Source organism: Oncorhynchus nerka, linkage group LG27 (assembly GCF_034236695.1).
Source record: "Oncorhynchus nerka isolate Pitt River linkage group LG27, Oner_Uvic_2.0, whole genome shotgun sequence".
NCBI lineage: Eukaryota > Metazoa > Chordata > Actinopteri > Salmoniformes > Salmonidae > Oncorhynchus > Oncorhynchus nerka.
In genome coordinates this window covers 8,260,866-8,281,328 of record NC_088422.1, presented here as the reverse complement: position 1 = coordinate 8,281,328, position 20,463 = coordinate 8,260,866, and the positions used below count along the sequence as shown (strand labels likewise).

The 20,463-nt window shown below is 43.9% G+C and overlaps 1 protein-coding gene and 1 long non-coding RNA gene across 3 annotated transcripts in view; both read left to right on the top strand.

Annotated features, from left to right (window-relative positions):
• The window catches only part of LOC115124099 (butyrophilin-like protein 1), a 110,056-nt gene that overhangs the window by 67,639 nt on the left and 21,954 nt on the right, over positions 1 to 20,463 (top strand). The window contains exons 1-2 of one of the 2 annotated variants that reach the window (XM_029653472.2): positions 15,463 to 15,576; positions 20,387 to 20,413. In XM_029653472.2, coding sequence (XP_029509332.1) covers positions 15,561 to 15,576; positions 20,387 to 20,413 — 43 coding nt within the window. In that variant the 5' untranslated portion in view covers positions 15,463 to 15,560. Of the gene's footprint in view, positions 1 to 15,462; positions 15,577 to 20,386; positions 20,414 to 20,463 lie in introns of those variants that run through there. The other variant, XR_010461428.1, reaches the window with a different exon arrangement.
• On the top strand, positions 3,801 to 11,774 carry LOC135565255 (uncharacterized). The gene is made up of 2 exons (XR_010461422.1): positions 3,801 to 4,537; positions 8,784 to 11,774. It is a non-coding gene; the product is annotated as an uncharacterized LOC135565255 (long non-coding RNA).

Below are 20,463 nucleotides of genomic sequence, written 5' to 3'. Positions count from 1 at the left end.
ACATGATATTAAAGAACATGTGAAGGGAGTCATCACTGGTGTCCCTCTATCTACATCTACAGATGATATTAAAGAACATGTGAGGGGAGTCATCACTGGTGTCCCTCTATCTACATCTACAGATGATATTAAAGAACATGTGAGGGGAGTCATCACTGGTGTCCCTCTATCTACATCTACAGATTATATTAAAGAACATGTGAAGGGAGGCAGAATGACTGAGACCAAAAGGTTGATCAGCAGGAAAGAGGGTCTAGGAAGTGAAAGCCTATCAATGCTGCTGAGGTTTGAGAAGGTTTTGCCTGGAAAAGTACAGATAGAATTCCTTAATTTCAATGTTAGAGAACTTCTGTGGCTGCTCCTGTAGTAAGTGGACCTACTGTCAGACTGATGGAGCTTCCATAGCTGTTCCTGTAGTAAGTGAACCTACTGTCAGACTGATGGAGCTTCCATAGCTGCTCCTGTAGTAAGTGAACATACTGTCAGACTGATGGAGCTTCAATAGCTGCTCCTGTAGTAAGTAAACCTACTGTCAGACTGATGGAGCTTCAATAGCTGCTCCTGTAGTAGGTAAACCTACTGTCAGACTGATGGAGCTTCAATAGCCACTCCTGTAGTAAGTGAACCTACTGTCAGACTGATAGAGCTTCCATAGCTGCTCCTGTAGTAAGTGAACCTACCGTCAGACTGATGGAGCTTCCATAGCTGCTCCTGTAGTAAGTGGACCTACTGTCAGACTGATCTTCCATAGCTGCTCCTGTAGTAAGTGAACCACTGTCAGACTGATGGAGCTTCCAGCTGCTCCTGTAGTAAGTGAACCTACTGTCAGACTGATGGAGCTTCCACAGCTGATCCTGTAAAGTGAACCACTGTCAGACTGATGGAGCTTCATAGCTGCTCCTGTGGTAAGTGAACCTCTATCAGACTGATGGAGCTTCCATAGCTGCTCCTGTAGTAAGTGAACCTACTGTCAGATTGATGGAGCTTCCATAGCTGTTCCTGTAGTAAGTGAACCTACTGTCAGACTGATGGAGCTTCCAAGCTGCTCCTGTAGTAAGTGGACTGTCAGACTGATGGAGCTTCCATAGCTGCTCCTGTAGTCAGTGGACCTACTGTCAGACTGATGGAGCTTCCATAGCTGCTCCTGTAGTAAGTGAACCTACTGTCAGACTGATGGCGCTTCCATAGCTGCTCCTGTAGTAAGTGAACCTACTGTCAGACTGATGGAGCTTCCATAGCTGCTCCTGTAGTAAGTGAACCTACTGTCAGACTGATGGAGCTTCCATAGCTGCTCCTTAGTAAGTGAACCTACTGTCAGACTGATGGAGCTTCCATAGCTGCTCATGTAGTAAGTGAACCTACTGTCAGACTGATGGAGCTTCCATAGCTGCTCCTGTAGTAAGTGAACCTACTGTCAGACTGATGGAGCTTCCATGGCTGCTCCTGTAGTAAGTGAACCTACTGTCAGACTGATGGAGCTTCAATAGCTGCTCCTGTAGTAAGTGAACCTACTGTCAGACTGATGGAGCTTCCATAGCTGCTCCTGTAGTAAGTGAACCTACTGTCAGACTGATGGAGCTTCCATAGCTGCTCCTGTAGTAAGTGAACCTACTGTCAGACTGATGGAGCTTCCATAGCTGCTCCTGTAGTAAGTGAACCTACTGTCAGACTGATGGAGCTTCAATTGCTGCTCCTGTAGTAAGTGAACCACTGTCAGACTGATGGAGCTTCCATAGCTGCTCCTGTAGTAAGTGAACCTACTGTCAGACTGATGGAGCTTCCATAGCTGCTCCTGTAGTAAGTGAACCTACTGTCAGACTGATGGAGCTTCCATAGCTGCTCCTGTAGTAAGTGAACCTACTGTCAGACTGATGGAGCTTCCATAGCTGCTCCTGTAGTAAGTGAACCTACTGTCAGACTGATGGAGCTGCTCCTGTAGTAAGTGGACCTACTGTCAGACTGATGGAGCTTCCATAGCTGCTCCTGTAGTAAGTGAACCTACTGTCAGACTGATGGAGCTTCCATAGCTGCTCCTGTAGTAAGTGAACCTACTGTCAGACTGATGGAGCTTCCATAGCTGCTCCTGTAGTAAGTGAACCTACTGTCAGACTGATGGAGCTTCCATAGCTGCTCCTGTAGTAAGTGAACCTACTGTCAGACTGATGGAGCTTCCATAGCTGCTCCTGTAGTAAGTGAACCTACTGTCAGTGAACCTAGCTGTCAGACTGATGGAGCTTCCATAGCTGCTCCTGGACCTACTGTCAGACTGATGGAGCTTCCATAGCCTCCCAACCTACTGTCAGACTGATGGAGCTCCTGTAGTAAGTGAACCTACTGTCAGACTGATGGAGCTTCCATAGCTGCTCCTGTAGTAAGTGAACCTACTGTCAGACTGATGGAGCTTCCATAGCTGCTCCTGTAGTAAGTGAACCTACTGTCAGACTGATGGAGCTTCCATAGCTGCTCATGTAGTAAGTGAACCTACCGTCAGACTGATGGAGCTTCCATAGCTGCTCCTGTAGTAAGTGAACCTACCGTCAGACTGATGGAGCTTCCATGGCTGCTCCTGTAGTAAGTGAACCTACTGTCAGACTGATGGAGCTTCCTTAGCTGCTCCTGTAGTAAGTGAACCTACCGTCAGACTGATGGAGCTTCCATGGCTGCTCCTGTAGTAAGTGAACCTACTGTCAGACTGATGGAGCTTCCATAGCTGCTCCCGTAGTAAGTGAACCTACTGTCAGACTGATGGAGCTTCCATAGCTGCTCCTGTAGTAAGTGAACCTACTGTCAGACTGATGGAGCTTCAATTGCTGCTCCTGTAGTAAGTGAACCTACTGTCAGACTGATGGAGCTTCAATTGCTGCTCCTGTAGTAAGTGAACCTACTGTCAGACTGATGGAGCTTCCATAGCTGCTCCTGTGGTAAGTGAACCTACCGTCAGACTGATGGAGCTTCCATAGCTGCTCCCGTAGTAAGTGAACCTACTGTCAGATTGATGGAGCTTCCATAGCTGTTCCTGTAGTAAGTGAACCTACTGTCAGACTGATGGAGCTTCCATAGCTGCTCCTGTAGTAAGTGGACCTACTGTCAGACTGATGGAGCTTCCATAGCTGCTCCTGTAGTAAGTGGACCTACTGTCAGACTGATGGAGCTTCCATAGCTGCTCCTGTAGTAAGTGAACCTACTGTCAGACTGATGGCGCTTCCATAGCTGCTCCTGTAGTAAGTGAACCTACTGTCAGACTGATGGAGCTTCCATAGCTGCTCCTGTAGTAAGTGAACCTACTGTCAGACTGATGGAGCTTCCATAGCTGCTCATGTAGTAAGTGAACCTACTGTCAGACTGATGGAGCTTCCATAGCTGCTCCTGTAGTAAGTGAACCTACTGTCAGACTGATGGAGCTTCCATAGCTGCTCCTGTAGTAAGTGAACCTACTGTCAGACTGATGGAGCTTCCATAGCTGCTCCTGTAGTAAGTGAACCTACCGTCAGACTGATGGAGCTTCCATAGCTGCTCCTGTAGTAAGTGGACCTACTGTCAGACTGATGGAGCTTCCATAGCTGCTCCTGTAGTAAGTGAACCTACTGTCAGACTGATGGAGCTTCCATAGCTGCTCCTGTAGTAAGTGAACCTACTGTCAGACTGATGGAGCTTCCATAGCTGCTCCTGTAGTAAGTGAACCTACTGTCAGACTAATGGAGCTTCAATAGCTGCTCCTGTAGTAAGTGAACCTACTGTCAGACTGATGGAGCTTCCATAGCTGTTCCTGTAGTAAGTGAACCTACTGTCAGACTGATAGAGGAAATTATGGTTGAAATGACTAATTATGTATACATTCCAATCAGAACTGACTAGTCCAAATGCTATAATGTACTGTACATGTGAATTTTCTCTCTTGCTCCCATTCCCAATTGTATATAATGTTGTCAGGAGTTTAGTAACAATGAAGGTCTGTTCCTTAGTTCATTCAGTTGTACAAATCTCCAGGTGGTGGGAACGGGCCATCTCCAGATTGTCGGGAATGTTGATTTATGCTGACTGGCCTTGACTTCGTGCTGATAACGCGAGGGCTCAAGAGCTAGAGGGGCCCTCTGTTTGTGAAATGGAAGGTTTGGAAAACGCTGACGTCATTTTCAGTTTATAACCTGTGGAAATGTGTGTAAGCATTTAGTACTCTCTTGTAATAAACGCTGTTACTTTTGGCTTTTAAGACTGGTCTCAATCTACTTCATGCATAATTAATGAACTTACAATTCATTAATGAATTAGAAATGAGTGCAAATTGGTTTTGGCAATAAAACATAAAGGAATTTAGAATTCCTCTATCAATTTGGTCCTTCGAGTGCCGGATCTAAATATCTCTCACTGTGCCTGGAGGTAGTACGCTGGAAAACGTGCACGGACGAGTTTTTGACTCGTTTTACTAAAGACCTGACCTCTGAATTGAGGTTAAAATTGAAACAGGCCTGCGTATTATCACAGAGGACAGAGAGAGTGACTAGATTCAAACGAACAGTGCTTCCCAGCCGGCAGCCAGGTAAAGTAGCCTTTATTCTTGATTTTGGGGGGATTTGAGTTCTTTAATTGATGTTCTGAGAATTCATCAATAGTGAGAACTTTGCCATCCCCACAGGGATGTATGATCATCATACAATGGGTTTTGTAGAACCGATATACATGGAAGCAGGTTCGAAAATAACCTGTGGTAATGTGCACTACCGTAAATAAACTAAAACTTAGTCATGAGAGGCACACCAGCCCGAGATTAAGAAGGGATATTAAATAGGTACTGGGAGATAGGACGGTGATTTTGTACAAATACTGAGCGTAGAGAGACGGCAAGAAGGCGCAAGATAACTGGATGGGTCATTTAAATAGTGGCAGTATTGATCACCGTCCCGATTCAACTAATACTACGGAAAATATCCAAATGAGGAGGAGAGGGAAACTTAAATCTAAAGAAATGAGATAAAAGCCATATCTATAGACATGATGTTTCCATGCGAGAGGGGAATCTAACAATTAGTGGCGTGAGATAACGATTATTAGAGTTCTTTACTGACACAACCGGAAAATAAGATTTTAACTAGGGCCTTACAAACCCTGGGCTTATAGTTGTTGGTTAGACCTAAAAATCTGATTCAAAAGTCAAAACTATTGGTAAGATTTCCATAAAAGAGCTAAACTTAATCATGAGAGATTAAGACAGAAAAGGAAGGATTGGTTAGCCGAATAAGGAGGAGAGGGAATTAAAAATCTAAAGAAATTAGATAAAAGCCATATCTATAGACAGGATATTTCCATGCAGAGGGGAGTCTAACAATTAAATCTAAAATTGATTTTAGATCGTAATTGACCTATTTGCATGTTTTGCCTGAAAAATACGGTCGCCAGTGCTTGCCAAAGTTATAACTGAACGGATATTATGTGTTCTAGATAGAATCGAAAAGAGAAGTCATTAAAAATAACGGCGAGACAATTTCGATGTAAAACGCTATTTCGCCCAAAATGATCTGGTGGAATAATGTATTGAGATGGGAGTCGTATTCAAATAAATGTATCATAGAAGAGAGAGTTACCTAAAGTTAAATAGGGGATAACGGAGAGATACGATAATTTCGGGCTATTTGGGATATGAGAAGTTGAACACAAAAACATGGTACGTTTAAATGTTAGGGTATAGTAAGTTGAGAAGTTTGGTTGGGTTTACTCTGATGATTAGAATTTAAAACTGAACTCAATCTGAATAGGGAATATATATTTTACAAAGGCAGGCAGATTTGTGGCTATAGCCAGCAACGGAATTGCTAGACACTCAATGGGGCTATATAGTGCAACGTTTTGGACTCTAAATTAGGTAAGAATAGTTTAATCGTAAAAAGTTGTGATTGTTTTTCTGATTATTGATTTTTGGTTAAGGTAGTGAATTTGAACAAAAAGTAACGTATTCTAAAAATGATCTGTTTTCCGACCTCATTGTGGGGAACAAATGAAAAGTCTTATCTTAAAGGGACAGTGCACGGTAATCACAGTGGTTTGAGTGTATGACAGTGGGGAAAAAATATTGTGGGACGACAATTCAAAGATAGAAAAATAAGTTACATGAAACATCAAGAGATTTAAAACAAACAACGTGAAGGGATCATAAGAATTATTGGGTGTCGTTGTAGGAGTAAACGTTTGGGTTAATTAAGGGGATTTCCCTGTTCCCAGAGACAAGGCATTTTTAAGGCGTGCACTCACTAATGCTGGTCTGAGTTGTAATTAGACAAGTGAATAACGTATTGGGAATAGAGTTGTAATTAAAATACTAAGTCAAAGACGAGACAGGTATTTAGAGCAAAATGGATTCTAAATGATAACAAAGAGACAATTATGATTTATGCCCATCGAAAAGCTTTTATAAAATTGGCGAATTTAGAGTTGATGGTTGGGGTGGTAAATTATAATTCAGGATTTGAACAGATGTGATAAATTAGGTTTGGTTAATCGAACAAGAATTATTTACAATTCATTTGAAGTCGCTACGAATTGGCAGGTTGAGCGCTTGATGATGACGTCACTAGCGAGGCACTTTTGTCACCAGGGACTGGGGATAACGGAGCAAATCGTATGGCTGTTAGTTGGTGTATCGAGGCTTCGAGTAACCTTTCAGAAGTTGATATAAAAGTGTTTTGTTTATTTGTTTACTGGTTATGGTCAATTTTAGGGTTTGATTTAACTTAGTTGAACCGTGTGTTCTGGCGGGTTTAGGTAGAACTCTTTGTTCTGGGACGGATGGGAGATACCCAAAAAATAAGTTAATTAAAGGAGCCATGAGAGAATGCGAATGCATATTTATTAAATATCGGGGATTAAATGACGGATTCCTTACACTGTGAAATGTACGACATTTGCGGCAGAGAGAAAAAGTAATGCATTGGATAATAATGTTATCGGGTTAATTGTATCTAAAGGTAGCATGTTCGTTTAAGTAAACATATCCGTAGACGATGTTTAAAACTTATGATTAATGATTTGAGTCAAAGGGGAATTATCATTAGGTTTTAGTTATAGTTCACTTATTGAGTCTCTGATTCGAGGTAGCATTAGTGAATGAGAGTTAGGTGAGTGGTGTCTCACTTTAGAGGCCTCCTGGGATTATAACTTTGGGAAGAGTGGGGGAGAGAGCAGCTTTAAACGACCAAATTGAAAAAGGTCTGCAAATTATACACATGAAACAACTGTTAGAACTGTTTGTTTTAGTGCAAGGGTATTTTAAAGAGGCACGCTCACATATGGAACCTTATGAGATGTTATTTTATGGGTTTTAATTACACAGGTGACTATTTCTATTGTAAGGATAAAGGGTTCTTTATGTCTAATATGGTATGACCTTTTGACCTTATCATGACTGGCTTCTGAGGTCTGATCAGCCTCAGGGGAGAGTCATTTGTATAATGAATGGAGTCATATTGAGTTACTAGTTTTAAGGTAAATTCATTAGAAATGAAGCAGTTTTGGTTGAGGGCTTAGAATTACTGTTTGAGCCACAAATGAGAAAGGGGTTCAGGATTCTGTCTTATAACATTAGCTGTGAAGTTTTTTGAATGGGCTATTAGGGATTTGGTATTGTAACAGAGAGAAAGTCATATTTATCATTGAGAATAAATAGGGGAAGATAACATATTTTGAGCCAACAGGGCAGGGAAGAAATTGAGATGTTTTTGTTTGGTTTTAACACTCGTGTACAGGAGTGTCAAAAGACGGGGGACATTACCTGTGTAATGGGGGAGGGTGTCCGTATGGGGATTACATGATAACCAACTTGGGACAGTTCTGGGATTGGATAAGAGGATATCCCTATGGCATAGGGGATCCCACAAAGGTGGATAGGTTTCCTTTGCTTGATGCTCCAGTTGGAGAGGCTGAGGTGAAGCATGCTTTCAGGGGAGGATGAGACTGACTGAGGATGACCCATGTATGTTTGTTCTCCCTGTCGTGAAGGGTGGCATGGTGCCCACCTGGTGCAGGATAGGAATAGCTGAGAGGACCAGATGGGTTATATTCCCCACTTTGCAACACATATTAAATCCATGTTATTGTCAGATAGAATACTGAGGGTCCCCAAGGAGAGGGCTTGTTAGTGTAGGAAGGATTTTTAATATGGTTAGCATTTATTAGATTATAAGTTTTTAAATAGTATTACATTTAACAGGAATATAGGACATCTATGATGATTTAGGATTATTGTTAGGATTAAGATAGATTGATTAAGGAAATGTAAGGACTTTAGAGAAAAGTCGATCATAGACATGTTCTTTCTAAAAGAAAATCCATGAGTTTAGAAAGCCAAACAGTGAGGCATGTAGTTCAAATTTGGGAATGTGAAAAACAGAGCCACAGGCAGAGAGAAGAGCCCTCCCCCGCACTGCAGAGACCTTGAAGGTTGGAGAGCAGATAAGTTTTAGAAGGTGAGCCAGGACGAGCAAAGATAACATAGTGTGTAGATAACAGTTACTGAGTGGAGACAAAAGCGAGAATTGGACATGTGGGAAATGAAAGGGACACTCCTAAATGAAAATGTCAGACATAAGGATAATTCACTAAATCTTACCTAAGTCATTGTGTAAGAATAAGGCAAGGTTGTTACCTGGGCAGAGCCAGGTAACAAAGGGGGGATGGGTAAATAGTGTTCTAGAATAGGATGTGACCTACGGGATAATTAACTAATACAATTTTTTTTAGCTAATAAACAGAACGAATAAGAAACTGTTTTATTAACCAAACCCGTATGTCAACAGTTTTATGCCCAGCAGGAGAACTACAGAAGGAGGTGGCACACGAGATTCAACCAGGAGACGGTCTGGGTCCAATCACTAAAGAAAAAAAACTGGAAGCAGCCTCGGTGGGAGGGACCATTCCAAGTACTACTGGTGACTGCCTTCGCTGTGAGATTAGCCGAAAGAGCTACCTGGGTGCATGTCACACATTGTAAGAGGGTAAGACACACTAACACTATCGAACAATCACAGGAGTAGAAGAGGAACCGTGACCCATATGGAACGGGGGTCAAACTCCTTCTGAAGATTCCCTACACCCGACCTTTCCCCAGCTGTGAGCGTTCATAGAAGTGAAGTGATGGCTTGGCCTCTGGCTGTTGATATGTTCTCGGGGAGAGGGTGGGGCTTCACGTGTGCACTGACCGTCCTGAGCTGTTTTATTGTGGGGGCCATATTCCTGATTCACCATGATCCCCCGGAAAATGCCAAAGAGGATAATTTGACTCATGTGCTAGATGAGGGAAATGGGATGTTACCAAAGATTCTCAAAAGGTCACTGAAACAAAACAGTAAGGAAGTGAGGGTGGAATTGGGCAAGGATCTCTCAGTAGAATTTTGTGTAGACCAATTGGGGTCATTCACTCCTTGGCAGTCTAGAACCATGGGACTCTATGGGAAGTATTTGTGTAAATCACCGTTTAATTCGTGGAGCCATGTCATAGCTCACACTGAAAGGGATGGCTACGTAAACCCATACACTCAATTTGGGACCAGGTGGAGTATAGTAAGGGTTGGCGTTTTGGACTGTGTTCCCGAGCAGAGGAAGTATTGTATAAAGGTGCAAATTAACATTAAGGCGGTCAATACTCAGGACCTCGGGTTATGGTATGTGGGCTTCGACCAGTTTTCAACTGATACTATGGTACCGTTCCAGGTGGCAGAAGTTAGAGTCGATAAGGAGAATATGATTGGCCGAAGTTCAACCAATCCCTCTAACACAACGGCTATTCCTAGTGTAATCATCCAGGGTAAAGGACCAGTACGAATAGTTCAGACCAAAGACCTTAAAGAAGTTATAGAGGTGGAGACTGGGTTTGGGGAGTCCAACTTATGGTTGGAATGGATTCAATATACGGCCAGATCAGTGGCTAAAGAAGAATGTTATGCCTGTGCGAACGCTAAACCCCAGTTAACAACTATCCCTTTCCCACTGAACGGAATTAATTCCCCTAAGGGAATGGCATGTATTGTAAAGCTGTTCATGAAAGCAGGAATGCCAGATAATGACAGTTGTATTGATTTGCACTATTTATATCCCCAGGTTCCCCTTAAATCAAGACTTCCTCCCTTTACCGTGACGAGAGGAGAATATTACTGTTTGGCCCGATACAGTACACATGGGAAATACGTGGGGGAAGTTAGTACTCGCAATAGGACAGAGAATATTACCACTGACGAGACCATGTCTGATTTGACAGGCTGGTTGAACTCTGGAGATTTCAATATGTTGAAGTGGGCCAGGGCGACATCTGGTGGTTGTGCGGGGGAATGAGTTTGTGGCCAGTATTGCCGACTGATTGGACTGGTTAGGAATGCCTTTTACACTCATACAACACCAAGACATGAAGTTAGACAAACGAGAGAAGAGAAGCTCCATCTGGGTCTTTTGACGACAGAGTATATATTGATAACATTGGGGTTCCACGAGGTGTGCCGAATGAGTTCAAGGCAAGAAATCAGATACTAGCAGGATTAGAGTCAAGCATTTTCGGGGTTCTACTCTTACAAGAGCGTGGACTGGATTAATTATAGTTATGATAATCAACAGCGCTTTAGCAGGAATACCAAAGGTGTAATTAAAGGTTTTGTAGAACAGACTGAAGCAACCAGCTGGAAGACCTGACAGAATAGAATTGCATTAGATAAAAGGGGAAAGTGGGCGTGATAATCAGGACCATGTCTTACATCCCGGGGTAACACAGCTCCGGACGAATCAGTGCCCGAAGCCTCAGCTGGTTTGACCACCCTGGCTCACGGGTTGGCAGAAAACTCTGGGGTGAATACTTCCCTGACTAATTGGTTTGATAGTACATTTGGAAAATGGAAAAATGTTATGATCACTGTGTTATGGGCGGCATCCACCTGCATGACTGTTTTAATTTTATGCGGCTGTTGTCTAATTCCCTGTGTGCGAGGCCTTGTTTCCAGGACTCTGGAGAGATCAATGACACTACAGATGGTGCGTTATGGGCCGATTCCAGGTTCTGACCTGTGGAGGACTGAAGGCATGTCTACAGAGGAAGTAGACGAATCTGGATCTGTCATTTGTGGGGAATTTATGTTTGATGAGAATAGTGTTGAGATGAAGGGGAATTAGATTGTAATTTGTTTCAATGATTAAACAGTTTTTTAATAAAGATTGTAAAAAAATAAAATAAAAATCCTGAAAGAGAAGTTATGATTCTGATGTAGGTTTAAAAACAGTTGGAGTTAAGGTTAGATTTGATTAATGATGGGTGAAGAGTCGGGTAAACATTTATAATAATATTTTTATTTTGTAGATTTGAATGTATAATATTTGATCAAAGGGAGGCTTGATAGAGGAAATTATGGTTGAAATGACTAATTATGTATACATTCCAATCAGAACTGACTAGTCCAAATGCTGTAATGTACTGTACATGTGAATTTTCTCTCTTGCTCCCATTCCCAATTGTATATAATGTTATCAGGAGTTTAGTAAAAATGAAGGTCTGTTCCTTAGTTCATTCAGTTGTACAAATCTCCAGGTGGTGGGAACGGGCCATCTCCAGATTGTCGGGAATGTTGATTTATGCTGACTGGCCTTGACTTCGTGCTGATAACGCGAGGGCTCAAGAGCTAGAGGGGCCCTCTGTTTGTGAAATGGAAGGTTTGGAAAACGCTGACGTCATTTTCAGTTTATAACCTGTGGAAATGTGTGTAAGCATTTAGTACTCTCTTGTAATAAACACTGTTACTTTTGGCTTTTAAGACTGGTCTCAATCTACTTCATGCATAATTAATGAACTTACAATTCATTAATGAATTAGAAATGAGTGCAAATTGGTTTTGGCAATAAAACATAAAGGAATTTAGAATTCCTCTATCACAGACTAATGGAGCTTCCATAGCTGCTCCTGTAGTAAGTGAACCTACAGTCAGACTGATGGAGCTTCCATAGCTGCTCCTGTAGTAAGTGAACCTACTGTCAGACTGATGGAGCTTCCATAGCTGCTCCTGTAGTAAGTGAACCTACAGTCAGACTGATGGAGCTTCCATAGCTGCTCCTGTAGTAAGTGAACCTACTGTCAGACTGATGGAGTTCCATAGCTGCTCCTGTAGTAAGTGAACCTACTGTCAGACTGATGGAGCTTCCATAGCTGCTCCTGTAGTAAGTGAACCTACTGTCAGACTGATGGAGCTTCCATAGCTGCTCCTGTAGTAAGTGAACCTACTGTCAGACTGATGGAGCTTCCATAGCTGCTCCTGTAGTAAGTGGACCTACTGTCAGACTGATGGAGCTTCCATAGCTGTTCCTGTAGTAAGTGAACCTACTGTCAGACTGATGGAGCTTCCATAGCTGCTCCTGTAGTAAGTGGACCTACAGTCAGACTGATGGAGCTTCCATAGCTGTTCCTGTAGTAAGTGAACCTACTGTCAGACTGATGGAGCTTCCATAGCTGCTCCTGTAGTAAGTGAACCTACTGTCAGACTGATGGAGCTTCCATAGCTGCTCCTGTATTAAGTGAACCTACTGTCAGACTGATGGAGCTTCCATAGCTGCTCCTGTAGTAAGTGAACCTACTGTCAGACTGATGGAGCTTCCATAGCTGCTCCTGTAGTAAGTGAACCTACTGTCAGACTGATGGAGCTTCCATAGCTGCTCCTGTAGTAAGTGAACCTACTGTCAGACTGATGGAGCTTCCATAGCTGCTCCTGTAGTAAGTGAACCTACTGTCAGACTGATGGAGCTTCCATAGCTGCTCCTGTAGTAAGTGGACCTACTGTCAGACTGATGGAGCTTCCATAGCTGCTCCTGTAGTAAGTGGACCTACAGTCAGACTGATGGAGCTTCCATAGCTGTTCCTGTAGTAAGTGAACCTACTGTCAGACTGATGGAGCTTCCATAGCTGCTCCTGTAGTAAGTGAACCTACTGTCAGACTGATGGAGCTTCCATAGCTGCTCCTGTAGTAAGTGAACCTACTGTCAGACTGATGGAGCTTCCATAGCTGCTCCTGTAGTAAGTGGACCTACTGTCAGACTGATGGAGCTTCCATAGCTGTTCCTGTAGTAAGTGGACCTACTGTCAGACTGATGGAGCTTCCATAGCTGCTCCTGTAGTAAGTAAACCTACTGTCAGACTGATGGAGCTTCCATAGCTGCTCCTGTAGTAAGTGGACCTACTGTCAGACTGATGGAGCTTCCATAGCTGTTCCTGTAGTAAGTGAACCTACTGTCAGACTGATGGAGCTTCCATAGCTGCTCCTGTAGTAAGTGGACCTACAGTCAGACTGATGGAGCTTCCATAGCTGTTCCTGTAGTAAGTGAACCTACTGTCAGACTGATGGAGCTTCCATAGCTGCTCCTGTAGTAAGTGAACCTACTGTCAGACTGATGGAGCTTCCATAGCTGCTCCTGTATTAAGTGAACCTACTGTCAGACTGATGGAGCTTCCATAGCTGCTCCTGTAGTAAGTGAACCTACTGTCAGACTGATGGAGCTTCCATAGCTGCTCCTGTAGTAAGTGAACCTACTGTCAGACTGATGGAGCTTCCATAGCTGCTCCTGTAGTAAGTGAACCTACTGTCAGACTGATGGAGCTTCCATAGCTGCTCCTGTAGTAAGTGAACCTACTGTCAGACTGATGGAGCTTCCATAGCTGCTCCTGTAGTAAGTGGACCTACTGTCAGACTGATGGAGCTTCCATAGCTGTTCCTGTAGTAAGTGAACCTACTGTCAGACTGATGGAGCTTCCATAGCTGCTCCTGTAGTAAGTGGACCTACAGTCAGACTGATGGAGCTTCCATAGCTGTTCCTGTAGTAAGTGAACCTACTGTCAGACTGATGGAGCTTCCATAGCTGCTCCTGTAGTAAGTGAACCTACTGTCAGACTGATGGAGCTTCCATAGCTGCTCCTGTAGTAAGTGAACCTACTGTCAGACTGATGGAGCTTCCATAGCTGCTCCTGTAGTAAGTGGACCTACTGTCAGACTGATGGAGCTTCCATAGCTGTTCCTGTAGTAAGTGGACCTACTGTCAGACTGATGGAGCTTCCATAGCTGCTCCTGTAGTAAGTAAACCTACTGTCAGACTGATGGAGCTTCCATAGCTGCTCCTGTAGTAAGTAAACCTACTGTCAGACTGATGGAGCTTCCATAGCTGCTCCTGTAGTAAGTGAACCTACTGTCAGACTGATGGAGCTTCCATAGCTGCTCCTGTAGTAAGTGAACCTACTGACAGACTGATGGAGCTTCCATAGCTGCTCCTGTAGTAAGTGAACCTACTGTCAGACTGATGGAGCTTCCATAGCTGCTCCTGTAGTAAGTCAACCTACAATTGCGTGGTGTCCAATTGGTAGTTACAGTCTTGTCTCATAGCTGCAACCGCAGGGACCGCTTCAGGAGTCACTAGCGCGCAATGGGACAAGGAAAAGGAGGTTGTGGTAGAAGTTAGTAGTGATTTATTTGGTTTTTATTTTCATATACAGAATTGGGCATATCATGATTGATAGTACTTTCTAGCACAGTAGGTGATGCACTTACATGATTGTTTGCAGAACGCCATGATATCATAGAAGAAGCAGAAGAGAGAAGAAACCGCATCAGCTCCTCGAAAGTGAGGCAGCTTGTATTTCCGAATGCAAATCTCTCATAAAAGCAAAATAAGGTCAGCATTGCTGGTTATAACATGGTAATAACGCAGAGAGAGAAAAGAGGGACCAGTTTAATGTTTTAGTGGGATGCTGCAGATTTGCAAATGGTTATTTATTTCCGAATGCAAATCTCTCATATTGAATTGTTTTAACACCAATCATAGTCAAACTATCACAAACTGTTTGACTTGAAAAAATACAAAACATATTTTTATTAAAGATCCGTTTGGGGCCAAAAGAGCTGGACTGACCACAACAACAGCCCCCTAAATCATATGTCTGACTTTCTGATTTGTAAATTCACTGCAGTTCCCAACATTGACCAGCAGGTGGTAGTGATACTCTCTTCTCAGACAGTAAATGACCACCAGTCAGCTACATTTATTTTGTTAGGAGGGGATGGAAAAGCATTGAGACTATTTGTCATGGAAGCAATTTCACTCATTTACTCATGTTAATGTGTCCAAAGAGATAAGAGAAGCTAATATTGATAGTCACTGTTAAATCTTTCAGCTCAGGATAATATGACTATAATTAAAGATCATCACTACCATCTGCTGGCTGGATCGGTCTTCTGATTTGAACCCTATTCTACACACTGCTAACCTTATGCCTAACCTTAAACCTGAATTAAGATCAGAAATGTACATTTTTGTTTTCATTACATTTAATGATAGGCCTGTAGACAATTTAGACTTTGTGACTGGGTTTTCTAATAACCAGAGAGGCTGGGGGGAGGAGTTTACTCCAAATACCTGAGCAAAGGTGAAAGTGAAAGTTGTGTCTCAGTATAGATAGGACTGAGGTGTAGATTGTTCTGTAAAAACGTGTAGAAATGCACATATAGTGACTATTTGAGTGGTTATAGATTTAAATCAACTATTTTGAATGTGAAGTGGATGACATGAAGACCAGTAAAGGTAAGAGGAGATCTCAGTATATTTCACTTTCCAAACTAGACACAACAGTCCTGTTTTAAAACAATGAGGACTGGAGAAAGAGGAAGGGATGTTTGTATCTGTGTGATTGAGCAAAAGAGAGAATTTGATGAATGGTAATGATGTAAATATGAATGTTTTCTCTTTTTATTGAGAAATGAGCCACACACCCCACCTTCTTCCCGGCTGTATGTAATAACACACTAAAATGTCTGGCTAACAAAGTAAGAAATAACACTGGAATGTTGCCTCGGGGCCAGAATCACTTCCTCCCTCTCTATCGGCACCATTTTATATATTGACTACGTCCCTCCTGGCTCGCTCATTAATGTCTTAATCTAAATGACTGATTGTCTCTTATCCGCTTGTCTTCCCATTATGCCATAGTTTGTCCATCTTCATTGTCAGTAGAAACCACATTTGTTTAAGCAAGTCATCCATATCAGCTATGTTTTTTTAAAGCAGCAAATGAGGCTGAATGAACTGTTTCACTGAATGGGGCTCAATGAGAAATAGTTCATGACAAATCACCAGTAACCTTCTAAGACGACATGGTAATATTGTCTAGATAGAGAAGGACAGATCCCCAGTAACCTTCTAAGACGACATGGTAATATTGTCTAGATAGAGAAGGACAGATCCCCAGTAACCTTCTAAGACGACATGGTAATATTGTCTAGATAGAGAAGGACAGATCCCCAGTAACCTTCTAAGACGACATGGTAATATTGTCTAGATAGAGAAGGACAGATCCCCAGTAACCTTCTAAGACGACATGGTAATATTGTCTAGATAGAGAAGGACAGATCACCAGTAACCTTCTAAGACGACATGGTAATATTGTCTAGATAGAGAAGGACAGATCCCCAGTAACCTTCTAAGACGACATGGTAATATTGTCTAGATAGAGAAGGACAGATCCCCAGTAACCTTCTAAGACGACATGGTAATATTGTCTAGATAGAGAAGGACAGATCCCCAGTAACCTTCTAAGACGACATGGTAATATTGTCTAGATAGAGAAGGACAGATCCCCAGTAACCTTCTAAGACGACATGGTAATATTGTCTAGATAGAGAAGGACAGATCCCCAGTAACCTTCTAAGACGACATGGTAATATTGTCTAGATAGAGAAGGACAGATCCCCAGTAACCTTCTAAGACGACATGGTAATATTGTCTAGATAGAGAAGGACAGATCCCCAGTAACCTTCTAAGACGACATGGTAATATTGTCTAGATAGAGAAGGACAGATCCCCAGTAACCTTCTAAGACGACATGGTAATATTGTCTAGATAGAGAAGGGCAGATCCCCAGTAACCTTCTAAGACGACATGGTAATATTGTCTAGATAGAGAAGGGCAGATCCCCAGTAACCTTCTAAGACGACATGGTAATATTGTCTAGATAGAGAAGGACAGATCCCCAGTAACCTTCTAAGACGACATGGTAATATTGTCTAGATAGAGAAGCGCAGATCAGCTGTAAAAAAGCAGGGCAGGTGGTAATTCAGGCAATTAACTTAAAAACAAACAGTTGGAATCAAATGCAGCTTTAAATATCTACCTGTAAAACATAAGATCCAGCATCACTGTCTGTAAGTGCCCAGATTGTAATGGTTTTAACCAAAACTCAGCCATTACCCCAGACCTGTCCCCTACACACCCTAACCCAAACTCAGTCTTTACCCCCAGCCTTGTCCCCTACACACCCTAACCCAAACTCAGCCTTTACCCCCAGCCCTGTCCCCTACACACCCTAACCCAAACTCAGCCTTTACCCCCAGCCCTGTCCCCTACACACCCTAACCCAAACTCAGCCTTTACCCCCAGCCCTGTCCCCTACACACCCTAACCCAAACTCAGCCTTTACCCCCAGCCCTGTCCCCTACACACCCTAACCCAAACTCAGCCTTTACCCCCAGCCCTGTCCCCTACACACCCTAACCCAAACTCAGCCTTTACCCCCAGCCCTATCCCCTACACACCCTAACCCAAACTCAGCCTTTACCCCCAGCCCTGTCCCCTACACACCCTAACCCAAACTCAGCCTTTACCCCCAGCCCTGTCCCCTACACACCCTAACCCAAACTCAGCCTTTACCCCCAGCCCTGTCCCCTACACACCCTAACCCAAACTCAGCCTTTACCCCCAGCCCTGTCCCCTACACACCCTAACCCAAAATCAGCCTTTACCCCCAGCCCTGTCCCCTGTCCCCTACACACCCTAACCCAATCTCAGTCTATACCCCAAGCCCTGTCCCCTACACACCCTAACCCAAACTCAGTCTTTACCCCCAGCCCTGTCCCCTACACACCCTAACCCAAACTCAGTCTTTACCCCCAGCCCTGGCCCCTGTCCCCTATACACCCTAACCCAAACTCAGTCTATACCCCCAGCTCTGTCCCCTGTCCCCTACACACCCTAACCCAAACTCAGCCTTTACCCCCAGCCCTGTCCCCTACACACCCTAACCCAAACTCAGTCTATACCCCAAGCCCTGTCCCCTACACACCCTAACCCAAACTCAGTCTATACCCCAAGCCCTGTCCCCTGTCCCCTACACACCCTAACCCAAACTCAGTCTTTACCCCCAGCCCTGTCCCCTACACACCCTAACCCAAACTCAGTCTTTACCCCCAGCCCTGTCCCCTACACACCCTAACCCAAACTCAGCCTTTACCCCCAGCCCTGTCCCCTGTCCCCTACACACCCTAACCCAAACTCAGCCTTTATCCCCAGCCCCCTATATGGTATGTCTGACTTTCTGATTTGCACCCCGCAGTTCCCAAACATTGACCAGCAGGTGGTAAGATACTCTCTTCTCAGACAGTAAATGACCACCAGTCAGACATTTACATTTACATTTAACATTTAGCAGACGCTCTTATCCAGAACCAAATTGGTGCATTCACCTTATGACCTCCAGTGGAACAGTAGTGCATCTAAATCTTTTCAGGGGAGGGGGTGAGAGGGATTACTTTATCCTATCCTAGATATTCCTTAAAGAGGTGGGGTTTCAGGTGTCCCGGAAGGTGGTGATTGACTCCGCTGTCCTGGCCGTGAGGAGTTTGTTCCACCATTGGGGGCCAGAGCAGCGAACAGTTTTGACTGGGCTGAGCGGGAACTGTACTTCCCCAGTGGTAGGGAAAGGCCAGAGGTGGATGAACGCAGTGCCCTTGTTTGGGTGTAGGGCCTGATCAGAGCCTGGAGGTACTGAGGTGCCGTTCCCCTCACACCGTAGGCAAGCACCAAACTCAGTCTGGAAGCCAGTTACGTGAGAGAACTTGGGAAGGTTGAACCCAGCCCGCCCTGGATGAGTTGTAGGGGTTTAATGGCACAGGCCCAGCCAACAGCGAGTTGCAGTAACAAGTGCCAAACTCTGTGTGAGGCTTTACGGATGTTGTAGAGCCCCACGGGCCACCGCCTTGATGTTCCGACAGGGTGTTGTCCAGGATCACGCCAAGGTTCTTAGCGCTCTGGGAGGAGGACACAATGGAGTTGTCAACCGTGATGGCGAGATCATGGAACGGGCAGTCCTTCCCCGGGAGGAAGAGCAGTTCCGTCTTGCCGAGGTTCAGCTTGAGGTGGTGATCCGTCATCCACACGGATATGTCTGCCAGACATGCCGATTCGCCACCTGGTCATCAGAAGGGGGAAAGGAGAAGATTAATTGTGTGTCGTCTGCATAGCAATGATAGGAGAGACCATGTGAGGTTATGACAGAGCCAAGTGACTTGGTGTATAGCGAGAATAGGAGAGGGCCTAGAACAGAGCCCTGGGGACACCAGTGGTGAGAGCACGCCCCGCCACGCCACCTGGTAGGAGCGACCTGTCAAGCGTGGGCCGCGCCGGAGATGCCCAACTCGGAGAGGGTGGAGAGGAGGATCTGATGGTTCACAGTATCGAAGGCAGCCGATAGGTCTAGAAGGATGAGAGCAGAGGAGAGAGAGTTAGCTTTAGCAGTGCGGAGCGCCTCCGTGATACAGAGAAGAGCAGTCTCAGTTGAATGACTAGTCTTGAAACCTGACTGATTTGGATCAAGAAGGTCATTCTGAGAGAGATAGCGGGAGAGCTGGCCAAGGACGGCACGTTCAAGAGTTTTGGAGAGAAAAGAAAGAAGGGATACTGGTCTGTAGTTGTTGACATCGGAGGGATCGAGTGTAGGTTTTTTCAGAAGGGGTGCAACTCTCGCTCTCTTGAAGACGGAAGGGACGTAGCCAGCGGTCAGGGATGAGTTGATGAGCGAGGTGAGGTAAGGGAGTCAGCTACATTTATTTTGTTAGGAGGGGATGGAAAAGCATTGAGACTATTTGTCATGGAAGCAATTTCACTCATTTACTCATGTGAATGTGTCCAAAGAGATAAGAGAAGCTAATATTGATAGTCACTGTTAAATCTTTCCAGCTCAGGATAATATGACTATAATTAAAGATCCTCACTACCATCTGCTGGCTGGATCGGTCTTCTGATTAGAACCCTATTCTACACACTGCTAACCTTATGCCTAACCTTAAACCTAAATTAAGATCAGAAATGTACATTTTTGTTTTCATGACATTTTATGATAGTCCTATAGACAATTTAGACTTTGTGGCTGGGTTTTCTAATAACTAGAGAGGCTGGGGGGAGGAGTTTACTCCAAATACCTGAGGAAAGGTGAAAGTGAAAGTTGTGTCTCAGTATAGGACTGATGTGTAGATTGTTCTGTAAAAATGTGTTGATATGCACATTTAGAGAATTTGATGAAAGGTAATGATGTAAATATGAATGTTTTCTCTTTTTATTGCAGTTAAAATGGCAGTGTCCAGAGTTCAGAGTAAGTCGCATGCTATAATTAATGATGAACTTTTCTTTCATGTATCTGGG